The 24085-nt window shown below is 36.5% G+C and overlaps 1 protein-coding gene across 6 annotated transcripts in view; it reads left to right on the top strand.

Moving 5' to 3' along the window:
• Positions 1–24085, top strand: part of PLS3 (plastin 3) — a 115873-nt gene that overhangs the window by 51914 nt on the left and 39874 nt on the right. For all 6 annotated transcript variants that reach the window (XM_058291817.1, XM_058291813.2, XM_058291814.2 and 3 more), the window contains 2 exons: positions 3829–3912; positions 20846–21009. In XM_058291817.1, coding sequence (XP_058147800.1) covers positions 3840–3912; positions 20846–21009 — 237 coding nt within the window. In that variant the 5' untranslated portion in view covers positions 3829–3839. The remainder of the gene's footprint in view (positions 1–3828; positions 3913–20845; positions 21010–24085) is intronic.

The following is a 24085-nucleotide window of genomic DNA, read 5'->3' on the forward strand; positions in this document are numbered from 1 at the left end:
AAATTCCAGTCTTCATAATGTGTGTTAATTATACTAAATGCTTAGCTAGTGGTATCATGGTCATTTAAAAACTTCCCTGCAGCAATTATAACATGAACATGTAAAAAGATCTTTGCTGGGTAAGGGGGAAAAGGAGTATATGTTGGATATATGGGAGACCCCTATATTGTATATGTGACTTTACTGTGATCTAAAATGTTTTTAAGACAAAATTGAAAATTAAAAAAAAAAGGATTTAGACACTGAGGAAGGAATGAAAGAAATTGTGTTGCTACTGTACGTACAGGGTAACATCTATTATAGTGATGAAAGGCAAAATGTCATAACCAAATTTTTATAATATTTTTCTTTTCTTAATACCCCAATTTATTTTTTACTTTATTTTAGTTTTTCTAAATTAATATATATTCTATTTCTAATCTTTAAACCTGTCATTACCATTTCATTTTCCTACTAATTGAATTTGACAATATATTAGGCTTCATTTTTTAAGAAGTTTTAGACCAAAAAGGAGTTCAACTATGACAGGGGAGGAGCACTTGTATGGGGTGTTATTGATGGGGGACACATGGTTGGGAGGGAGTCCTCCAGGGCATGTATATGGGTATATAAAAATGTTTGGATATTCATTGGGTATTTTCATAGTAGTTAGAGTTACAAATGACAACTGAGGGTGGCTGACTTCCTAGCACTCTGTCACAAGGGACAGGGAACTCTGTCACATTCCTCAGTGGAACAACAAACATTCCCCAAGTCCAAGGGCAAAGACCAGTGAAGAAGGATGGTCCAATGATGAGCCCTTGATACTGATGACCATGCTTATGAGCCTGTGTGCCTGAAATTTCAACTAGGCCTAGAGCTGCAGGGTGCCTAAGAGTAACCTCCTGAGAGCCTCCATGTTGCTCAAATATGGCCACTCTCTAAGAAAAACTCAGCATGGAAATGCATTACCTTCCCCCCAGCGTGGAACATGACTCCTGGGGATGAGCCTCCCTGGTGCTGAGGGATTACTACCAAACACCATCTGGTGATGCAAGTAGAAAAAGACCTTGAATAAAAGGGGGAAATGGTAAAGACAAATGAGTTTATATGGCTAAGAGACTTCTAAATGAGTCGGGAGGTCATCACAGGTGTCACACTTAGGCATGTCTCAGCAGGATCCCAAAGCAGTCAATGTAGATACAACCCGAGGTAGTGGTGTTCCTGAAGGCTGTGGAGACACACAGGTCCTACAGTCATGACATTTGACTCTGGAGTTCAGTGTCTTGTCAGTGGGCCCTCCTTTGGAATTCGTGCTCCTGAGTGTGAAGGAGTTTGACTCAGATGTAACCTTACTCACATGCCTCTTCTGTCACTTTTACTGAACTTGTGGTTGGTGCTGGGGTTGGTGTATACTCAGGAGACTTCAATCTCTGGACTGGCCATGTGCCAGCTGGGTGCTGAGCCTCAGCAGACTTGCAATTCCTATTCTCCATTTCGTTGGACTTACTCAGATCTGCTAACAGGGAGGCAAAGGTGTTCAACCACCTCACCAGGGGAGCAAGAATGCCTACAACTGCAAGCATCCATCAGGCATGTGGGATCTAAGCTCCCTCTAGATTTAAAGGTGGAGTGTACATCGCCATCCCAGGATCCACAGGACTGAGGAATAATATATGGATTAGAGTGGACTTGCTGGTATTCCACTATCGAACTATTGTGACTCTAGCAATGGAAGAAATTATATCACTGATGTGGAGACAGTGGCCATGGTAGTTGCTGAGGGCGGGGAAAGGGAAGAAGAGATGTGATGTAGGGGCATTGTCCGGACTTGGAGTTGTCCTGACTGATATTACAGGGTCAGATGCTGGAAATTATATACCCTGCCATAACCCACTGAATGGACTGAAGGAGAGTGTAAACTATAAAGTAAACTATAATTCATGCAGTGCAGCAGTGCTCCAAAATGTATTCACCAAATGCAGTGAATGTGCCACAATGGTGAAAGAGGTTGTTGATGTGGGAGGGGTATGGTTGTGGTGTGTGGGGTATATGAGAACCTCTTATATTTTTTAATGTAATGTTTTTTGTGATCTATGTATCTTTTTTTAAAAAGGCAATTAAAAATAAAATTAAAAGTAAAGAAAAAACTTTCCTGGGTTGGAAAATTTTAGCTTGTATATATGTTACCACAGTCAAACTTAAGAAAAAAAAAAGATTGTACAATATAAACAATGAACCCTAATGTAAACTTTGGACTATACTTAATAGTTTCATTTTTCTTTAAATTTCAGTGGTATGTAACAAAACTGAGTTTGAATTCTAGTTACATCACCCATCTGAAGCTAAGGTATCTAATCTGGAAAAAAAAGGAAAATAATACCTCATAGAGCTGATGTAAGGAAATCAGAGCAATTAGTTTCATATGAATTTATCAATGAAATGTTTAGCACAAAGCTGCTGAATGAATGAATATATTAAAGCACTATTTTATCACATGCTTACTATATGAATGGAGCTTTGACAAGTTCTAGAAATAATTCTACTACTGTGAAAAAGAGATCTGGTCCCAGTTCTCTCATGAAGCTACATAACTTCTTTAATGAGTATTAAGGTTATTGACAAGAAGATGAGTTTGGCGATTATTTTGATGCCTTTTGATACAATATTTAAATGAGACAAATATCTCAAATATGTAGTTTACATAATTTAACACTTTTATAAAAAATTAATATGGAGAATATTCTGTGGAAAGACAATATATAATGATTTTAACTTTCCTTTGTGCAAAAAATAACAGAAAATTTGGGGACTATGCATTGTGACACCTCCTTTCTCTATTTCAGGGGTTAGCAAATTTTTTTATTAAAGGTCCAGATGGTAAATATTTTTGGACAAGAGGAAAACACAAAATCAAGGATGTTGTTTAGATATTTATAAAAAAAGGGAAAAATTTCCCCCAATTTTTTTATTAATGAAATTCAAACAATAATAGTTGGGTGCAATCTTATGCAATACAGGTCTACTACTGAGAAGAATGGAATTCTTCTATTTATGGAATAACATTTCATTTAACTAAGGTTAACAATTATTGTGTCCTGCCATCAAAATCAGTTGCAAATGTTCATCTGTAAAAACCATTTTTATCTTGTGGGCCATACAAAAACAAGTGGTGGGCCAGATTTGGCCTATGGGATGTAATTTGCCAGACACTCATCTATTTGTTAAATAGGTCAAATATGGCAAAAATGGAAGGGTTTGAAATCAGGTAATAAAATTACTTAGGTGCACAAAATTATGAGGATTAACATACACTGGGGTATATTTCTATAGCAAAACCAAATGTAATTTTTTTCATCGACATTTCTTAATCTCTCCTTTACTAAGAATGATTGATAGGTGTCAGGATGCTATTTGGAAATCATTGTTTCACAGTGAATGATTTTAAAGTGACTTAGTGGAAAAAATGATACTGTATATGAATCACTGGTCCCATAACTGGCCTTCTTTTTTAAGCTTTGGCACCTTTAAACATGAATATTTACTATGTGTCTATTTCCTGTCATTCCTCAGTGTGTTGGCCCTTCCTTACATTCCTTAAATGTAATTTACAACTTTGTCCTTAAAGGGAAGATTCAGAAGTATTTTTTTAAATAACATTTGGTAAATGATTTTTCATTTTTTTTTATTTCTTTATTATGACTGCAACTATTTGGTAACCCATTCAAATCATTTTAATAGTTTGCACATTTGTTTAGATTATCCTGAAAATAAGAATTCACCAAGAGTGTTTAACATATATTCATCAAAAACTTTTTTCAATTCTGAACATTTTTGGTTTCACTTTAGATTTTCTTTAAATGGATGAGATGGCTACCACTCAGTTTTCCAAAGATGAGCTTGATGAACTCAAAGAGGCCTTTGCAAAAGTTGGTGAGTGTTTTTTGTAATTATAGTAATCAATCTTCATTTGACCTTAATGAAAATTATTTCTCTAAAAAATTGCATAAATTATTAATTACAAACCTTAGGGAAAGAGACTTAAAATAGAGAAATAAAATTTTAGAAGCTACAAATAAAACTATTATTTTTAATTATATCTAAATTCAGTGTCAAAGGTTTTTAGGCCAAGGTCTCAGTTCTTAACTGGGGGCTGCTATGGCTCCTGAATTTTTTATGTCAAATTCTATGTTATTATTGTATTTTGTGTATCACTGTATTTTTCTGAGAAGAAAATCTCAAAGGGACACGTGACCCCTCCCAAAGGTTAAGAACCATTAGATGATGTTTTCTCCTTCCTTAATTAACTGACCCTTATTGATTTTATTCAAGTATCTGCTGTGTTTTTGGATAATGCAAATTTTTCTGACTTCCCTCATTAAATTATAGGACCAATATAAGATGAGATGGGAAGGAATAGCATGTCATTTGGTTTATATTTTAAAATCACATAATTCTAAACATGTCTTATAATTGAGCTGCTATGAAAGCAATATAGAGTACATACATTCCAAACCAATAGAAGATAGTCGGAAAACAGGGTAACGACGGATTATTAATGCATATAATCACACGTCAGCATGAATTTAGAGAGGTAGAATATGACTATTTGGTATCCCCTTGATTAAAGAGTATGAAGTTATATCATAATGATTTGCTCTTTAAATGAGTATATACCCCTGGACCTGTGTTGAAAATCCCATTAGTGAAAAGTGAGGAAGGTATATCTCTCTTCCCATATAGTTATTAACCTTTTTTGTGAATAGATTTATTAGTATCAACATGCCTTGGGAAGAATAATGACCCTGAGCAATAGTTACTATTATTAAAGCCATTAGAATTCTGACTAGAAAAAAACCGAATAGGTCTGAATCTAATATGATTGTGCATATATGTAAAAGAAAGCGGTAAATTAACTTGCCATAGATACCACTAAGACTATTACTTAATGTCAGTATTACAGTCTGATATTAATTTGATAATCAAAGACAGCAGTAGAGTTCGGGGCTAAAATAGTATTTTTTAATCAGTCACACTCTTTTGCCTTATTTTGTAGAAATTGTTGTATTTTAGGAATGCATTCTTTGAATCTTCTGTTTAACTTGTATTCATTTATTAGTATTGGTGGCAGCTTGATTTATTTCTCTATGAATAGAAGTTTCAGATAAGAATCATGCCTTATTATATATTGGTGTTATTGTTTAATTTCCAATGCCTTGCCTCCTCAAGTAAATGGTAAGTAGCTCGTGCTCATGTGCAGCCTCTTAGAAATATTTGTGTGCAATATATTTTTTAATTAAAAGCTAATTCAGATACTATTTCAGATATTATTTCCCTGGTTCAGATATTAATTCAGATATCATTACCCCTATAATGATATAGGGGTACCTATATAATTAAAAGAGTTGAATTGTCCCTTTAAAACTTGATGATATTTTTTTTAAAAAAGAAAATGAAGAAAAAAAAGAAAAAACTTCATGATATAAAGAGGGTTGACCAATTATGTCCATGGAGAAAACAGGATTAAATTGAGTAAGTGAGGTATCAGTTAACCCTTTGGCTTCAAAAATGCTCATTGCAAAACGTTGTCTTATAGTCCATGATTAGTAGCAATGCTTCAATATGGGTTCATCAATTGTAACAAATGTACCTCTAATGAAGGATGTTGTGAATGTGGCAAAGTGTATGTGTGGGGGGGGAGTGGGATATATGGGAATCCCTTATATTTTTTATGTAACATTTATGTAATCTAAAGCTTCTTTAAAAAGAAAAATAAATAAATTTTTAAAAAATAAATAAAACAAAAACATACATTTTAGAGGGTTTAGGGAAGACAAGCTGCTAAGAAAAGGCAGGACGTTGATCATATGTCCTATTCAAGTTTCTGCCTAGATCTATGTTACTAGGATATACAGACTCTTATTACTATATAAGCTGTAAATAAGATTTTTGAAGTCCAAAATTTCTGCCAGTTCCACATGTTATTTTTTCTGTATTTCCCCCTTAGAATCTAGCACAGTGCGTCACACATTTTAGGTCCTCAACTAATATTTCATTGATTGAATCCCAGGGAACTATACTTAGAATTTTTATTTTACTGGAATTTTGTTATCATTAAGTATCAACTTAAATGTCCTTTTTTATGAAGATTTTCATCATGGTAGAATTTATTGTTAAAGGTTTCAGACATTATATTTAACACATAAAACATATTTTTTTTCTGTGTAATAAAGACTTATTTGAACTTGATTTACTTTTAGTTAAAATAGTCTTAATTTTTAGTTGTTGTTAGTTACAGAGCCTTTAGGCAACTGTCAAAGGCATTATAAAAATCTTTTCTTTCCCCTCATTCAGGGAGACTTGCTTTTAATAACAGCCTCTGTAACTTATTTTCCTATCAAGAGCAATTGTTTCCTGTTTTTGAGGGGAGAGTACAGAGGACTACTTTGTCAACAATATATGCACATCATTATATGATTTTTTCCATTTAATAATAATAATAGCTTTGATTATCTTCTTAGAAATTTGGCAAAATCATAGGGGGTGGAGAAAAATCTCTGTAATTACCACTAATCATAGGCTTTGTTCAATCAATTAATAGTGATTTGAAACTCTCTCTACTAGCAGTAAATTGAATATTAGGATTTAAAGTTTTCCTTTCTCTCTTTCTGCACCTGCTTAGGGTTAAGCTCCAAGCAGTGTATTTTCATATAATTATTTTAATTTTCTCAGCAATTGCTTCTAGTATTTCCGAGTGGGATAACAGAAGTCTTGTTTTCTTATTTTCCTACTTCATAATAATTCTTTTAATTTAGTGCTATAAACTTGCAAAAATTTCTAAAAAAGAATAAATAAAAGTTTTCAGTACACTCAGGAAGTAAATATTTTATAAGCTAGAATATGCCTTTTACATTGAGACTTTAATCTTACTGTGGAAGCTGGAGGTCATTTTGATGATTGTCATAAAGACAAATTCATGCAATGTAAATCCTGTCAGGTTTGCTTTAGTCTATCCTGCAAACACTTCTTTTTTATCTCAATGTTTTTCTCCTTTTCTAAATAATCCCTAATGAGTTCTTCTTTTAAATATATGAATTCCACACTTTTGAAGTAAAAGAATAGTGGAGTTGCTTAAATAAAATAGTGTCAGTGTATTCCTTTGAGGTTACCCACCAGCAAAAATGGCTTATGGTTGTTGTAGCTATACCAGAATTTTTCTTATCCCAGGACATTGAGCTACTCCAAATAACTTGATATCTTCCAGTATATAAACACTACATCAGGATGATACCACAAAATGCATGACGATTTAGTTTAATTTACTTTTAGTATTCAATAAAATTACTCTAGTACATATTTGTTTGATTATACCTTAAGAAAAAGAAAACTATAGCCCTACTTAAAATATATATATAAGCCAATCCTCTTTCCCTGTTCCTTCTGGTTAATTATCTATGAAATATTATAAGTGAAGATGTTGGGCTAGTCTGAAAATCACTTATGACATTATGAAGGACAGTAGGAGTATGATGTATTACATTTCATTCTTTAGTTATATTTTTACATATGTGCATGCAGCTTAGGTGCACGTGTATTGGTACATGTGGGAGAACACACTGGTATGAGTGAGCGTGTGTTGTGTGTATGTGTTTAAACTGGGAGAGTGGCAACAGTTGGAAAATAAAGACCAAACTGCTGGAAATTTGGAGCTGCAAATGGATTGATAGACAACATTTTTGATTGCCTTGTCTTAGCTCTCTAACCTTGTCCAGCCTTCAGCTGAACTTGACCTCCATTTTAAGGTAATCCACTATTAAAATCAACTCTTTAAACTGCCTTTTGCATTTGCTAGAGTGAGCAACCTTAAAGGTATAAGCTGTGAAAGGCAAAACCCATATAACTAAGCATCTGGAGATGCTTAGCAGCTGTCTTTTCTGAAACTGCCATGTCTAAAGAGAGCTTAATTTCACTGTTTTGATCTTGCAACAAAATAGAATCTAAATTCTTCTACACAACTTTTGGCTGAGTCTATTAAATCAATAATTTTTGTGCTTTCATGGGCATTCAGAATTCTGCGAGTTTGTGTGCAAAAGTGTGTATTTAAATCCATTATGGTTAGACTAATAGATTCCTTTTATAATTTATTTAGTGCAAAAAATGTTGTGGAATATATTGGTTAAGCTACATCAAAATTTGAAACCCAGCTTTCCTGAAAGTCTTGAAAGCACATTACCAGCTAGGAAATTTTTTTAAAATTAATCTTCACTTGGTAGGTTTTCTTCTTTAAGCCCTAATGAGCACTGTTCTGTGTGTGCAATATGTATCTGACCTCTTTATGGGGAAAGACCCGATACCAAATTTCCACAGATTCATGGGTGGTTAAAGCAACACACGTATACACGTGCACACATTCAAAAAATATGAAAGTTGAAGGACATCCCAGTCTTTCCTGCAGTCATATTTATAAGGCAAAGTAACACCCAAAAAATGCCTTTGAAGTGATAGATTGTACCACATACCACCTGGACATGAACAGTGTAAAACAGCAGCTAAAATCAAAACCACTTGAATTCTGGCTCTGCTTTCTCCAGACAAGTACTTAAAATAGCTTAAATAACAGGATGCAAGGGGAGGGAAAACATTTCCTTTTATGGATATGCATTCTTGGTGTGATTCAAACTTCTGCAGGAACATGGCTGTATAATAAGTTTATTTACTTTAAGGTTGCTTGAGGGGAGGGTGTTGGGGGAGTTTTGGCATTTAACATACTACTTGGGTAAAGGAACGAAATGAGATTTCTTTTAAAACAAAATGCAGATGTGAAACTACATGTGTCATCTTCAAAAGAAAGAGAAAAAAGAGAGAAAGGAAAGAAGGAAAGAAAGAAGAAAGGAGGGGAGGGAGGAAGAAAGGAAGAAAAAGAGAGAGGGTGGGAGAAAGGAATGGAGGGAGGGAGGAAGAGAGAGAGAGCGAGAAAGAGAAAGAATCAGTTGTTACATTTGATTCTTCCTGATGAATTCAGTAACCAATATAAAAGATGGGCATTTTGAAGCAAAATGATGCAGCATTTGGAGCCTCTTAGAGAGTTTTTAAATTAAAGAATTGTTGCTTTTCTTTAAAAACAAAAGAATATTTGGTCGTTTATTGAAATTTAGCTCTTTACGTTTTGCAGAAACTTTTTACAGTGGTTAGGTAGAGTTTCTTTTTTTCTAGTGCCAGTTAATATCTACATATACTGACCATAGTTTCTGAAACATAAACTTCATGGAAACATTGTGACTCCTCTGAATAATACAGGCTGTATGATAATTAATATCCAACTTATCAAGTAGTTGAAAATATGATACTGGAGTGGAAGGGTCCAGAGCCCTCTCCACCCCATGCCAGTTTATAGTTAATGAAGCGGTGGCCAGTGGCTAATGAGCCAGAAAGGGGTTCCAGAATATTGGCAGCTTTAATAAGAAAATTAAGAACTGTCATCATGCCTGGAGGTTGTGCTTTTAGTTTCCAGTTGTTAAAACTGTTTTCAATCTAGGCCCATGTTTTCTGGGTAGTTTATTATTAAATTCTCATGTCTATGTCAAAACCCAGAATAGGAAAAGGTTACCATCACAAGTAGTTTTGGGCTCCTGCCTAATAATGTCAGTGATGACATGGAGGCTTTCTAAAATGTCATTATGCCACTTCAATTTTCTGACCCTCTAAAGTATTATTAGATTCCTGATCTTATTCAAGGACTTTGGGGGAGGGTGTGGAAATAAAATTAGAATAAAATACTTTAAAAATACTTGCATGTATATTTGTCTTCCAAGCACTGTACCAGATAGGAGATTTTGTAAAATTAATTGTTAGCCACCTTTTAAGGCTTCCTCTGCCTCCTTTTCGAAATTGAAATTGTTTTCTTCAAAATATATAATTTAAGTGCTCTAAAAAAGGTGTGATATAAGTTAGTATGATTAACAATAAAGTTCCTTTGATCACAGAAGTAGTACAAACTAGATTAAAATCTGTCAATAAAACATGGAAATCTAACAAATAACTAAAACTTTTAAAATATATTAAACTAGATGGCAAATGCTTGATGAGTCTCTGCATCTCAGAAAAATTAAAGAATATCTCTTCCATTTGACACAAAGTTTTACAAGAGTTTTGAAGCTACAGTTTCAAGTAAGAACTAGTATTTATGTCAGATTAATTTCAATACCTTTAGTATCTAGCACAGTGCCTGCCACAGAGTAGGTACTCCATTTGTTCTGGAGGTCCCTTAATAATAAATAAGTATACAAGCTATTTCTTAATAAACCCAAAGAAGATTTTTAAAATTTATAACAAGAGAAATCCCCAACATCACTGGTTGTCTCCATGAGTATTCCACAGTGGCTGTGTTCACTTAGAAAGCAAAATTATATATCTGAAGTCTGCTGGGTAGGAACAGGATTAGAACAAAGGGGATGAGATTGAATGCTATTTAAGGGATATTTCAGTCAAGTTATAGTTTCCTCATGAATTGCCATTCTAACCTTCAGTGCTATTTCTGGGTGGCTTTTTTTCCCATTGTCTGTTTTATTTTTAAAGTGCTCATCTATGATTAGAGCATCCTCTTCCTGGTCAATACCTGAAAATCAATGATTCTGCCAAAATAAAATTTTTTTCATTGCTTATATGCTAGGCACTGTGCTGCATATTATGCATGGTAGATATAAAGATTTAAAAGAATCCTTATCAAGATTTTTGCTTCCTAATAAGGAAGATTATCCTATAATGACAAATTTTTATTCTCCCAATGTCCCTTTAAAAAATTTTCCTCTTCATTACTAAAAGTACCTATTATTACAGCCCTTACTTCAAAATGGAGTTTCCACATGTGGTGATTTTGTGTTAATTATATTTTTGGGTGGCCCCTTCCTGTGGCATCTTTTAATCACATCAGTGAGCTATTTTCTATTTAATGTTCAAAGAGGTTATTTCAAGGACAGTTCATGCAAATGCCCTACATCTCCGTTCTGTTTAATTCAGATAACAGTGAGACAGGGCCTTGGTCAGTTTCATGTGGTTTTGAATTCACTATAGTACTTCAGTTTTTAGTTTAAAATAACTCTGCCTTCCACCTCTTTTATGTCACTGGGAATACAAAAATGACAATATTAGCTGTCATATGCCAGGTCTAAACTGGAGCCAACAACAAAATACTAAATTATTCTCAGATATGTCATTTGTGAAGTGAGGGAAAAGTCGAATATATCTAATGGTGGACAAAGTTTTGAGACTTGAAGGGAAGGCGCTATCTCAGTGCTCTCATTCTCTAAAGATGTCTTAAAAATGAAGGGAGATTGTATTTAGGTAATGAGATATAGTAGTACTCAGAATGTTACTGCAGGAAGTGGACGTGGCTCAAGCAATTGGGCTCCTGTCTACCATATGGGAGGGTCCCAGGTTCGGTTCCCCAGGGCCTCCTGGTGAAGGTGAGTTGGCCCATGCTGCAGAGAGCTGGACCATGCTGGGAGAGCAGGACCTCACTGCAAGTTGATGCAACAAGGTGATGCAACAAAAAAGAGACACGGAAGAAAGACAAAGACAGACACAACAAACCAGGGAGCTGAGGTGGCACGAGCAACTGAATGCCTCTCTCCAACGTTGGAAGTCCCAGTTTTTATTTTGCTTCATTTTAGTTTTTCTAAATTATAATTTATTTTATTTCTAATGTTTAAACCTATCACTACTATTGCATTTTCCTATTAATTGTATTTGGCAATATATTAGGCTTCATTTTTAAAGAAGTTTTGGATCACAGAGGGGTTCAAATATGGCAGGGAAGGAGTACTGATATGGAGTGTCATTGATGGAGGATGCATGAGTGGGAGGGAGTTCTACAGGGCTTCCATATAGGGTATATAAATATGATCAGATGACTGTTGGGTATTGACAGAGTGGGTAACAATTCACATGACGACTTAAGGGAGTGCTGTGTTCCCATCCTGAGGAGCTCTGTCATATTCCCCAGTGGAACAGCAACAATCCCCTAAGTGCAAGTGCAATAACCAGTAAAGAAGGATGGTCAAATGATGGACACTTGATATTGATGACGATGCTTATGAGCATGTTGCACAAATAATTCCAACATAGCCTACTGTTGCAGGGTACCTAAGAGTTACTTCCTGAGAGCCTCCATGTTGCTCAAATGTGGCCACTCTCTAAGCCAAACACAGCATATAAATGCATTACCTTCTCACCAGCCTGGTACATGACTCCCAGGGATGAGCTTCTCTGGTACCAAGGGATTACTACCAAGCATCGGTTGGTGATGCAACTAGAAAAAGACCTTGAAAAAAAGGGGGAAATGGTAAAGACAAATGAGTTTATATGGCTGAGAGACTTCAAAATGAGTCGGGAGATCATGAGAACAGTCGCACTTATGCACGTCTCAGCAGGATGTCAGAGACATCCAAAGTAGATGCAACCCCAATTAGTGGTGCTCCTGAGGGCTACAGAGACACAGAGGTCCTACAGTCATGGCAGATGGCTCTGGAGTTCGGTGCCTTGCCAATGGGCCCTACTTTGGAATTTGTGCTCCTGAGTGTGACGGAGTTGGACTCAGATGTAACCTATCTACACATGCCTCTTGTGTCCCATTTATTGAACCTGTGGCTGGCCCTGGAATTGGTATCTGCCCAGGAGTTTTGAATCTCTGGGCTGTCCATGTGCCAGCTGGGCCACTGAGCTTCAGCGGTGTGGCAGCACGTTCTCTCCAGTTCGATGAACTTATCCAGGTCATCTGACAGGGAGGTGAGGATGGACAAACACCAAACCAGGGAACCGAAAGAGTATACAGCTGAGGGCACAAGAGCCCATCCACCAGCCATGTGGGATTGAAGCCCCCTCTCATTTGAGAGGTGAAGTGGACATCACCATCCCAGTGTCCACAGGATTGAGGAATAAAATATGGATTAGAGTGAACTTACTGGTATTCTCCTATAGAATTATTGTGACTCTAGCAAGGGAAGAAATTATATTATTGATGTGGAGACATTGGCCATGAGAGTTGCTGAAGGCAGGGAGAGGTAAAATGAGGTGTGATATGGGGGAATTTTTGGTACTTTGAGTTGTTGAATGATATTGCAGGGACTGAGGCAGGGCATTGTATATCTTGCCATAACCCACCAAATGGACTGGGAGGGGAGTGTAAACTATAATGTACACTATAATCCATGCTGTGTAGCAGTGCTCAAAAATGTATTCATCAAATGCAGTGAATGTATCATATTGATGAAAGAAGTTGTTGATGTGGTAAAAGTGGGGGGTATGGGGAGTGGGGTATAAGGAAACCTCCTATATTTTTTAATGTAACATTTTGTGTGGTCTATGTATCTTTCAAAAATAAACAAAATACATTTTAAAAAAAAGAAGATGGGGGCAAACAGATTGTCCTATACATGGGAGAAGGTGTATTTAAACCCAAGAATTCTGCCTGATGATAAGGATACTGCTTTGTTCTTTTTAGTGTTTGCAGATGTTGTTGCTAGCTTGATTTCTATATAGAAACACTTTAATAAAGTGCTTGATGATAACCTTATATAAATTCAAAGCAAAGAAAGTTTCATTGGCCTTAGGGAAATTATCAACACAGTACAGCTTGGCATTGATGCAAGAATATTACAGTATTGCTGTTAGCCACAGTCTATAGTCACACCAATTGTAGTTTTCTCATGTTTCTCCATATTCTCATCACCCTGAAATAGTGATGTACATCTGCTCTAGCTTACAGAAGGACTCTCTTTCATTTGTACCCTTAACCCCAATTCTCACCGGCCTCTGGGTTCACTGTGTTATTCAGTCCCTAGATTATTCTTTAGCTTTCTTCCTATTGACATTTACTTCCCCAGACTAACTTTTTCGGTCACAATCCCATTGCCCGCTCTCTGTGTCCACTTGTATTCTTGTTAGCAGCACCCGGAATCTGTGTCTTGTTTTGTTGCATCTTCTTGCTGCGTCAGCTCTCCGTGTGAGCAGTGCCGCTCCTGGGCAGGCTGCATTTTTATCCGCACTGGGCGGCTCTCCTCACAGGGCACACTCCTCGCACATGGAGCTCCACTATGCGGGGGAAACCCCTGTGTGGCATGGAAATCCTTGTGTGCATCAGCACTGCACGTGGGCCAGCTCATCACATGGGTCAGGAGGCCCTGGGTTTGAAACTTGGACCTCCCGTGTGGTAAGTGGACGCCCTATCTGTTGGGCCAAGTCTGCTTCCCTAATAGCTAGTGATACGGACCGTTTCTTCATGTGCTATTTGGCCATTTGTATCTCCTCTTTGGAGAAATGTCTATTTAAATCTTTTGCCCATTTTTTAATTGGATTGCTTGCTCTTTTATTCTTGAGTTGTATGATCTCTTTGTATAGAATGGATATCAAAAGTTTATCAGATAAGTGGTTTCCAAATATATTCTCCCATTGACTGGGCTGACCACCTTCTTAATGAAATCCTTTGAATCACAGAAGTGTTTAAGTTTGAGCAGGTTCCGTTTATCCATGTTTTCTTTTGTTGCGTGTGCTTTTGGTGTAAGGTTTATGAATCTACCACCTACCACCATGTCTTGAAGATGTTTCCTGACATTTTCTTCTAGGAGCTTTATTGTACTTCCTTTTATATTTAGGTCTTTGATCCATTTTGAGTTAATTTTTGCATAAGGTGTGAGGTAGGGGTCTTCTTTATTTCTTTTGGTTATGGATATCCAGTTCTCCCAACACTATTTGTTGAATGCACTGTTCTGCCCCAAATTGGAGGGCTTGACAGGCTTGTCAAAAATCACTTGGCCATAGATGTGAGGGTCTGTTTCTGAACTATCAATTCGGTTCCATTGGTCTATGTGTTTATCTTTATGACAATACCATGATGTTTTAACACTGTAGCTAGGTAATATGATTTAAAATCTGGAAGTGAGAGTCCTTAAACTTCACTTTTCATTTTTAAGATGTTTCTGGCTATTCGGGGCCTCTTAGCCTTTCAGATAAATTTGATAACAGTTTTCCATTTGCTTAAAATATGCTGTTGGAATTTTTATTGGGATTGCATTGAATCTGTATATCAATTTTGGGAGAATTGACATCTTAATGATATTTAGTCTTCCAATCCATGAGCAAGGAATATTCTTCCAATTATTTTGGTCTTTTTTAAATTCTTTTATAAATGCATTATACATTTCTGAATACAAATGGTTTGCATCCTTGGTTAAGTTTATTCCTGAAGATTTGATTCCTTTAGTTGCTATTGTAAATGGAATTTTTTCCTGACTTCCTCCTCAGATTGTGCATTATTCCTGTATAAGAACACCACTGATTTTTGCGTATTGATCTTGTATCTTGACACTCTACTGAAATCATTTATTAGCTCTATCAGCTTTGTTGTAGATTTTTCAGGATTTTCTAGATATACAATCTTATCATCTGTGAATAGTGAAAGTTTTAATTCTTCCTTTCCAAATTGGATGCTTTTATTTCTTTTTCTTGCTTGATTGCTCTAGCTAGAACTTCTAGCACTGTATTGAACAACAGTGGTGACAGTGGGCATACTTGTCTTGTCCCTGATCTCAACAGGAAAGCTTTTAGTTTTTCACCATTGAGTACAATGTTAGTTGTGGATTTTTCATATATGGCCTTTATCATGTTGAGAAAATTTCCTTCAATTCCTATTTTTTGTAGTATTTTTATCAAGAAAGGATGCTGTATTTTGTCAAATACCTTTTCTGTGTCAATTGATAAGATCATGTGATTTTCTTCTTTGATTTATTAATGTGGTGTATTATGCTGATTCATTTTATTTTGTTGAACCAGCCTTGCATGCCTTGTATAAAACGCACTTGATCATGATGAATAATTCTTTTAATGAGTTCTTGGATTCAATTAGCAAATATTTAATTGAGGATTTTTGCATCTGTATTCATTAAAGAAATGTTCCTGTAATTCTCTTTTTTTGTAGTATCTTTATCATGGCATCCCATAGTTTCTGATACGTTGTGTTCTCATTGTCATTCATCTCGAGATATTTATTGATTTCCCTTGAAATTTCTTCATTGTCCCAATGATTATTTAAGAGTGTATTAGTTAATCTCCATATATATGTGAATTTTCCATTTATTTGCTGCTTGTTGATTTCCAAATTTATTCCATTATGATCAGAAAAGTGCTTTGTATAATTTTGATTTTATTGAATTTATTGAGATCTGCCTTGTGACCCAACATATGGTCTATCTGGAGATAGATCCATGAGCACTTGAAAAGTATGTATATTCTGTTATTTTGGGGTGCAGTGCTCTATATATGTCTATTAGGTTTAACCCATTTATCATTTTATTTAAGCTCTCTGTTTCTTTATTGAGCTTCTGCCCAGATGTTTTATCCAATGCTGAGAGTGGTATATTGAAGTCTCCAACTATTATTGTAGAGATGTCTATTTCTCACTTCAGTTTTGGTGTTTTCCTCATGTGTCTTGGGGAATCCTGATAATATGCATATGTATTTATGATTGTTATTTCTTCCTGGTGAATCATCCCTTTTATTAATATGTAATGTCCTTCCTTGTCTCTAATAACAGTTTTTAAATTGCTTTTAAAGTCTATATCATCTGATTTGGTTATTGCATGCATGTAATATCTTTTTCCAACCTTTCACTTTGAATTTATTGGTATCCTTCTGTCTAACGTGAGTCTCTTGCAGACAATATATAGATGGCTTATATTTTCTTATCCATTCTGCCAGTCTATGTGTTTTGATTGGGTAGTTTAATCCATTAACATTCAATGTTATTACTGTAAAGCAGTTATTATTTCATCTACTTTGATCTTTCTGTTTTGTCTGTCAATTTATTTTTGACACCTTTAGTTACTGTTACTGATACAATTGTCATTTCTAGACTCACTTCCAGACCTCTCTCTTCTGTCTTTTCTTTTCAGGCTGTAAAAAGCCTTTTATATTTCTTGCAAAGCAGGTCTTTTTGTTATAAACTCTCTCAGTTTCTACTTATCTGTGAATATTTTAATCTCATCCTCATTTTTAAAAGATAATCTTGCTGGGTATAAATTCCTTGGCTGGCAGTTTTTTCCTGCAGTATCTTAACTATATCATACCACTGCCTTCTTGTCTCCATGGTTTCTAATGAGAAATTGGCACTTAATCTTATTGGGTATCCCTTATATATTATGCATTGCTTTTCTCTTGCTGCTCTCAGAATTCTCTCTTTGTCTCTGGCATTTGTCATTCTGAAGAGTATGTGTCTCAGAATTGGTCTATTTGGATTTATTCAGATGGGAGCATGTTGTGCTTCTTGGACATTGATATCTATGTCCTTCAATAGGGTTGGAAAGTTTTCCACCATTATTTCTTCAGTTATTCTCTCTGCCCCTCTTCCCTTCTCTTCTCCTTCTGGGACACCCATGACACATATGTTTGCACATCTCTTGCTGTCATTTAATTCCCTGAGACCCTGTTCAATTTTTTCTATTCTTTTCTTCATCTGTTCTTTTGTTTATTCGCTTTCATAGGTCATGTCTTCAAGCTTGCTGATCCTCACTTCTGCTTCCTCAAATCTGCTGTTATATGCCTCCAGTGTATTTTTAATTTCATTTATTGCACCTTTCATTTGCATAGGTCTGCTATTTTTCTATGTATGCTTTCAAATTCTTCTTTGTGCTCATACAGTGTCTTCTTAATATCTTTAATCTCTTTAGCCATCTCATTGAATTTATTAAGGAGATTTATTTGAACATCTAAGATTAGTTGTCTCCTTTATGTCATCTGCAGGCTTATCTTGTTCCTTTAATTGGGCCATCTATTCCTGTTTTTTGGTATGGATTGCAATTTTGTGTTGGTGTTTCTGCATCTGACTTGCTGATATATTTATTTTGGGTGCAGTTTCTCCCTTTAGTTTAGGGATTTCTTATCTTTCCTCCCTTGCTTGTAGTGTAGTAGGAGCCAAGGATGTACTTGGTGCTGTAAGCTATGGAGGCTGAAGCTGTCCAAGTTGCTTCAAGAATTGATGAAGTTTCTCCCAACTTTCTCCTCTGTCATGGGTATGGACAGAGCTGTAGTCATGTATAATAATCCCAGTTGGGCACAAAATTGTCTGTAGTTGTCGCATGGAGACAATGATGAAGCTTCACACCCCTTCCTCCCCTAACTTAGGCAGGGATGGAGCTATAGTTTTGGTTAGCAATCTATGCTGTGTGGGTCCAAAATGACCACAGTTGCTCAGGTAAACTGATGTATCACCAGACCCTCTCTCTGCCAGGAGTGGAAATCGACCCTCTGGAGTGCCCAACGATCTAATCTCTGTTGGTCAAATATGCCTGCAGTTGCCCTGAGAGGCTTAGGGAGTACTGTCCCTTCTGCCCTTTAGGGGGTGGGAACAGAACCACAAATGCACAACAGTTCAGGCCTGTTGGCTGAAAATACCCACCATTGCCTGGAGAGGCTGAGGAAGCACCAGCCCCTCCTATCCTATTGGTTGGTAGGGGTCGTTCTATGGGTGCTCAACAGTTCAATCCCTTTAGGCCAAGAATACCTGACATTGTCTGGAGAGGTTGAGGAAACACCAGCCCCCTTCTATTCTCTTAAGGCATGGGGTTGGATCCACAGGCACCTGACATTTTAGTCCCTATTGGCTGAAAGTACCCACCATTGTCCAGAGAGTCTATGAAGACACCAAAACCCTCCTATCCTATTGGATGTGGGGGGATGGAGGTGGATTCATAAGCATCCAATAGTCCAGTCCATGCAGGCTGAAGGTCTTCTGTTGCCCAAAAAGGCTGTGGATAGACCAGCTCCCTTCTTTCCTATTGGGGGGTGAGAGTGTATCTACAAGTACCCACCAGACCAGGCTGTGTGGGCCAAAAGCACCTGCAGTTACCCAAAGAGGCTGGGCGAACACAGACCATCTCTAGTCCTGTTGGGGATGGAGGTGGAGCCACAGGTGCCCAACAGTCAGTCTTGTGCAGCCCAGAACTGTTGCCCTGAGAGGTTGAGGCAACACCAGTCCCCTCCTATGTTGTGGGGAGACAGAGGTAGAGATGGGCTCAAAGGCACTCAACAAATCTGTGTGGGCTGAAAACTCCTGCAATTGTCTGGAGAGGCCGAGGATACCCAGCTCCTCCCCTATTCTCTTGGGGCGGTGCGGGGATGCAGCCCCAGGTGTCCGACTATTCAGCCTCTGCCAGTGGAGAGCACTTGCACTTCCCTGGAGAGCCTGGTGCAGGTCCCACCAGCTACCTCTCTGCTGGAGGTGGGCCTGGAGCCTAGGCTAGGGCTACAGTCCCATTTGGTAGAAAGAAGCCTATGCCTAACTTCACCGATTCAGTCTGCCAGGCTCCCCCACAGGCCGGGGGCAGAGTCAAGATGGCAGCTATCAGACTATTCCCCACTTGGACAGACCCAGACCCAAGCTGGATCTAGGATTATACTTTAGCCAGCCGACTCCACCAATCAGTAGCTGAGTTCAGTAGACATCCCTCTCTTCCTCCACTGTTTATGGGAAATGGAGCTTTTAACTCCAGCCATGGAATAGTTCCTAAGGCGACTTGTGTCCCTAGAGTAGGATGGGCACCAGCCTCTGCAGCGTGGCTTGCAACTTCCCACAGAGGTGGTGCAAGTGCCCCCAGCTTCCTCCCTGCCAGAGCTGGGACTGGGGTTTAGCCTAGACCTGCAATCCAACCTGGGTGGAAAGAAGCCAGTCCTTGCAAGCACCAATTTTCAGTCAGCATTGCTTCTGCTTGTGCCTGGGGCGAAGTCAGAATAGTGACCACTGGCTTCCCTCCGACCTGGACAGGCTTAACGTTTAGTTGTTCCTAAGATTCTACTTCAACCCACCAAAACCACTAATCAGCAGGTGAAGTCGCTGCCACACCGTGTTTTCTTCCCATTTTTATTAGGGAAGATGGAACTTCAACCCCGGAACAGCTCCCGAGGCAGCCTGCATGCCATGGGCACCATCCTGCACGGCGTGGAGGGCTCAACTCATGATTCCTCCATGCAGATGGGTAGTCTCCTTCCTCCACACTGTGCAAGGATATTGCAGGATACTCCTTCGGTCCCCTGGGTCCTCCAAAAGGTGCTTTAGGTAGCTCTGGGTGACCACCAACTACCCTGTTTCAGGAGCTGACTACAGGAGCTCCTTACTCTGATGCCATCTTTACTCCACCCCCCTGAATTTGTTTTTATAAACTCTATATTTGTCTTGGATAAATGTTTGTTTACCTCAAAAAAATTGTCACTGAAAGTAACTGCTTAATTTTGGTTGTGTTTTGAAATATAATCAGCAAATTAATTCATGAAACTATTCTTTTAGACTAATGTAAGAATAAGGATCATAAAATTCCCAAATAGCTTCAGTGGAAACTGTTTTATGTCATTGCAATGTGATGTTGGTGTAAAAATCTAATAAGTGTTTACAAAGTCCTCTTAGTTCCATGGTTCAATAATAATTTTGTTAAATAAGTATGCTTTCTAAAATTAAGGATGCTATTCTTTAATAAAACTACTTTATACTCTGTTTAAAATACGGGATAGTGGGGCATATGGGAACCTCTTATGTTTTTTAATGTAGCATTTTGTGTGATCTATTTGTCTTTTTTAAAAAGACAATAAAAATTTGCTTAATAAAATAAAGTAAAATACTAGATATGTGATGTAAAACTTTACTCTTAAAGTTATAATTTTCATTTACCTTTCAAACAAGCTTTGGCACCAAATGATGAAAAAAGGAAAAAATTGTATTTAGGGAGCTTATGAGCCTCAAATGAAGAAAAAAAAATTTTTTTGATAGTTTAATTTGTTTCTCCTAAAACTTTTTTCCCCTTTCTTGATTGTTCGCATCTTTACAAAGATCTCAACAGCAACGGATTCATTTGTGACTATGAACTTCATGAGCTTTTCAAGGAAGCTAACATGCCGTTACCGGGATATAAAGTGCGAGAGATTATTCAAAAACTCATGCTGGATGGCGACAGAAATAAAGACGGGAAGATAAGTTTTGATGAATTTGTTTATGTAAGTATGTTAAAAGTCACCATTATTAAAAGTAAGGTTTTTTTGGCTAATAGGATTTCATTGAACCATATTATATTCCTAAGTATATTGTATTAGTACAGTTGTTATAAGTAGCAACATTTTTCTCATGCCTCCTACCAAATCTAGTTAGTTTTTTACCCACTAGAATATCGTAACAAAAGAACTGAGAATGAGAACATTGAAGAAACAAAGATATCACACAATGCTCACTATGTAAGCAACATTAAAGGGCATATTTCAAGGTGCTAAATGATATCCTTGGAGTGCTATTTCTCTCTCACTTAGTGAACTGTATACTCACAAATTTTCATAATACACCCTGACTCATAGACTTGGAAGCTTCCTGAGTTGAACGTTCTGATTAAAAAGATATTCTGCTATTGTGGTAATATTCAAGGATACCATTTTCTCTAGGATGATCATTTTGATAATTAAAAATTAGAAACACAACTTTTTAGTCCATTGAAAGAGGCATTTAAAATATTTGTTTTCTTCTCTGGTATCATCAGATACTCCTCAAGGTTAACAGCTTATTGCCTCTTCCTTCAATTGAGAGCACCATAAGATATAGATATATAGATATATTTAATTTTGTAATATTTTGGGCTGAAGTCTTATTAGGCATTTCTGATGGTATAAAGGACTAGATCTTTTTTTTTTAAACATCAATATAATTTAATACTTACATCTCAGAATGTTTAATATTCAAAAAGGTTTCAGAAAATAGCTTTGTTTTCTAGTCTTTTCTTGTATTCTTATCTCATATATTCTTTCTTTATTTTTTTAAATTGATTTTGTAAAAATATTACATTACAAAAAAATATATGAGGACCCCTTCAACCCCACCACCCCCATCCCACCACTCCCCCCCAGCAACACTCATTCCCATCATCATGACACATCCATTGCATTTGGTAAGTACATCTCTGGGCACCTCTGCACCTCATGGTCAATGGTCCACATCATGGCCCATACTCTCCCCCATTCCAGTGGGCCCTGTGAGGATTTACAGTGTCCGGTGATTGCCCCTGAAGCACCATCCAGGGCAGCAAGGACTAGATCTTGTTAAGCATTTCTTACAGTATATTGCAAACTAGTAATAACTAGTTATAAGTAATTAATAATTAGTGCCTATCATGAACCTAGACATCCTGGCACTCTTTTTCTCCTTTTCTTGCTTTTTAAAAAAAAATTCCATTGAAGGATATCATTCATACATGAACATGCATAAACAATATGTGTATAGAAAAATTTGTAAACTTACAAACAAACATGCATAACATCATGCGCGGATCCCATACATCAACCAACCACCAACACCTTGAAATGTTGCTAGATATTTGTTACAATTATGAACGAATATTGTCAAAATCTCACTACTAACTATTGTCCATATCTTATATTTGGTGTATTTTTCACCCAACCTACACTATTTTTTAAAATATATTTTTATTGCAGAAATTGTGAACTTAACAACACATTCATGCACCTGTGTAGAATTCCCATGCAATACCCCTTCAACCAACACACCACACCATTGTTGGAACATTTGTTATAGATTACGACATAATATCATCAGACTATTACCACCAGCTATGGTCCATAATGTACATTTGGCATACTTTTTCCATACTCCCCCATTATCAACACAGTATATCTTTGGCATAGAAGTGTGAATATTACGGTTTTGCTGTTAACCACAGTCCATAGGTCACACCAATTGTATTTTTCCCATTCCTTGCTTTATTTTTGCCCCAAGATACCTGAAATGATAAAATGTGCTCCAGTTAGTTACCCTGGCTCACTACAGCAAGTGAACTTTGGGTATATTCTCTCCAATTAGAATAAATGCCTTTTGTACAGAGTGAGAATTCAAGAAGTGTATTAATGAAATAATGACTGTTTACTCAGCTGACAGCAATTTCTTGGGGGGGGGCAATATTAGTGTTTAAAATACAAGCTTATTATGAACATTATGAACATGCACAATAATTTTGGCACTATGAGGAATATTTTAGAAGATAAAACATTATGAGGACATTTAGTTTAAAAATATTTTTAGAATTATAAGGAATCTATATATTTATTGTCCTTCATTTTTCTCATTTAAAAAATCTGAACTCCGAAAACAAAGTGACTTTACTAACATTACAGAGAACTAGTGTCTTTTTCCACTGTTACACCCTACCTGCTATTTTAAAAATTTGAAATATGAAGGGCAATAAAATAACTTGACTGATATTTCAGGATTGTATTACCATGAGTGTACTAATAGAAAGATGGGTCTTTAGTCAAATGTCTGTTCCCTCCCATCTATTTTTCATCAATGAAACACCCTATAAATTGTCAAACCAAACTTCAGTAGATCTCGGTTATCTGAGAAATAGGAAAGATGTGGTTCCTGTCAACTCTTAACATAAGAAACTAGAAATAAACATTCTTGCCTGTTATTTTTTGAAATTGCTACTTACAGGGTATTAATTGCAAACCATGTTACAAGCATAATCAGTTTGTGTTGATTTTTGAATAACATATATAGGGCAGAAAAGAGTCCCAGAGTTATATTTAAACTTTAATATTGAACTTATATACTGATTCGAATAGGTTTTTTTTCTTTTAAGTATTTCAAAAGTAAATTTCTGGGTTTTTATACTTAAAAGAAAATAGGATATTTTCTTCATCTGGAAAAGTCTGGTGTGACAAGTTTTTTTCAGCAAACATGGCTACATTAAACTCTCCTTTTCACAATGAGAAACCTGCTTGTTCATTAATGGTAATAATAAATTGTTGACCTGTTTTAGGATTTTAATAATACTACAGCCTTCATTGGATTAAGTAAGTAAAGTGCTCAGAACATGGTATATAAGGTATTAGATGTTGTAGTATTTTTTTCTTTGTTTTTTTTTTTAAGCAGTCTTTCCTATTATTACTAAGTTTAGGCCTACAACATATTTTTTATGTTGCTACTTTAGAAACAATTTTGGAAACCAGCCCCAAATACTGAGAGTTAGTCAATATTCTTTTGCAATTCTTTGTGAAATCTTTCCTTCCTCTT

This window comes from Dasypus novemcinctus, chromosome X (genome assembly GCF_030445035.2).
Source record: "Dasypus novemcinctus isolate mDasNov1 chromosome X, mDasNov1.1.hap2, whole genome shotgun sequence".
NCBI lineage: Eukaryota > Metazoa > Chordata > Mammalia > Cingulata > Dasypodidae > Dasypus > Dasypus novemcinctus.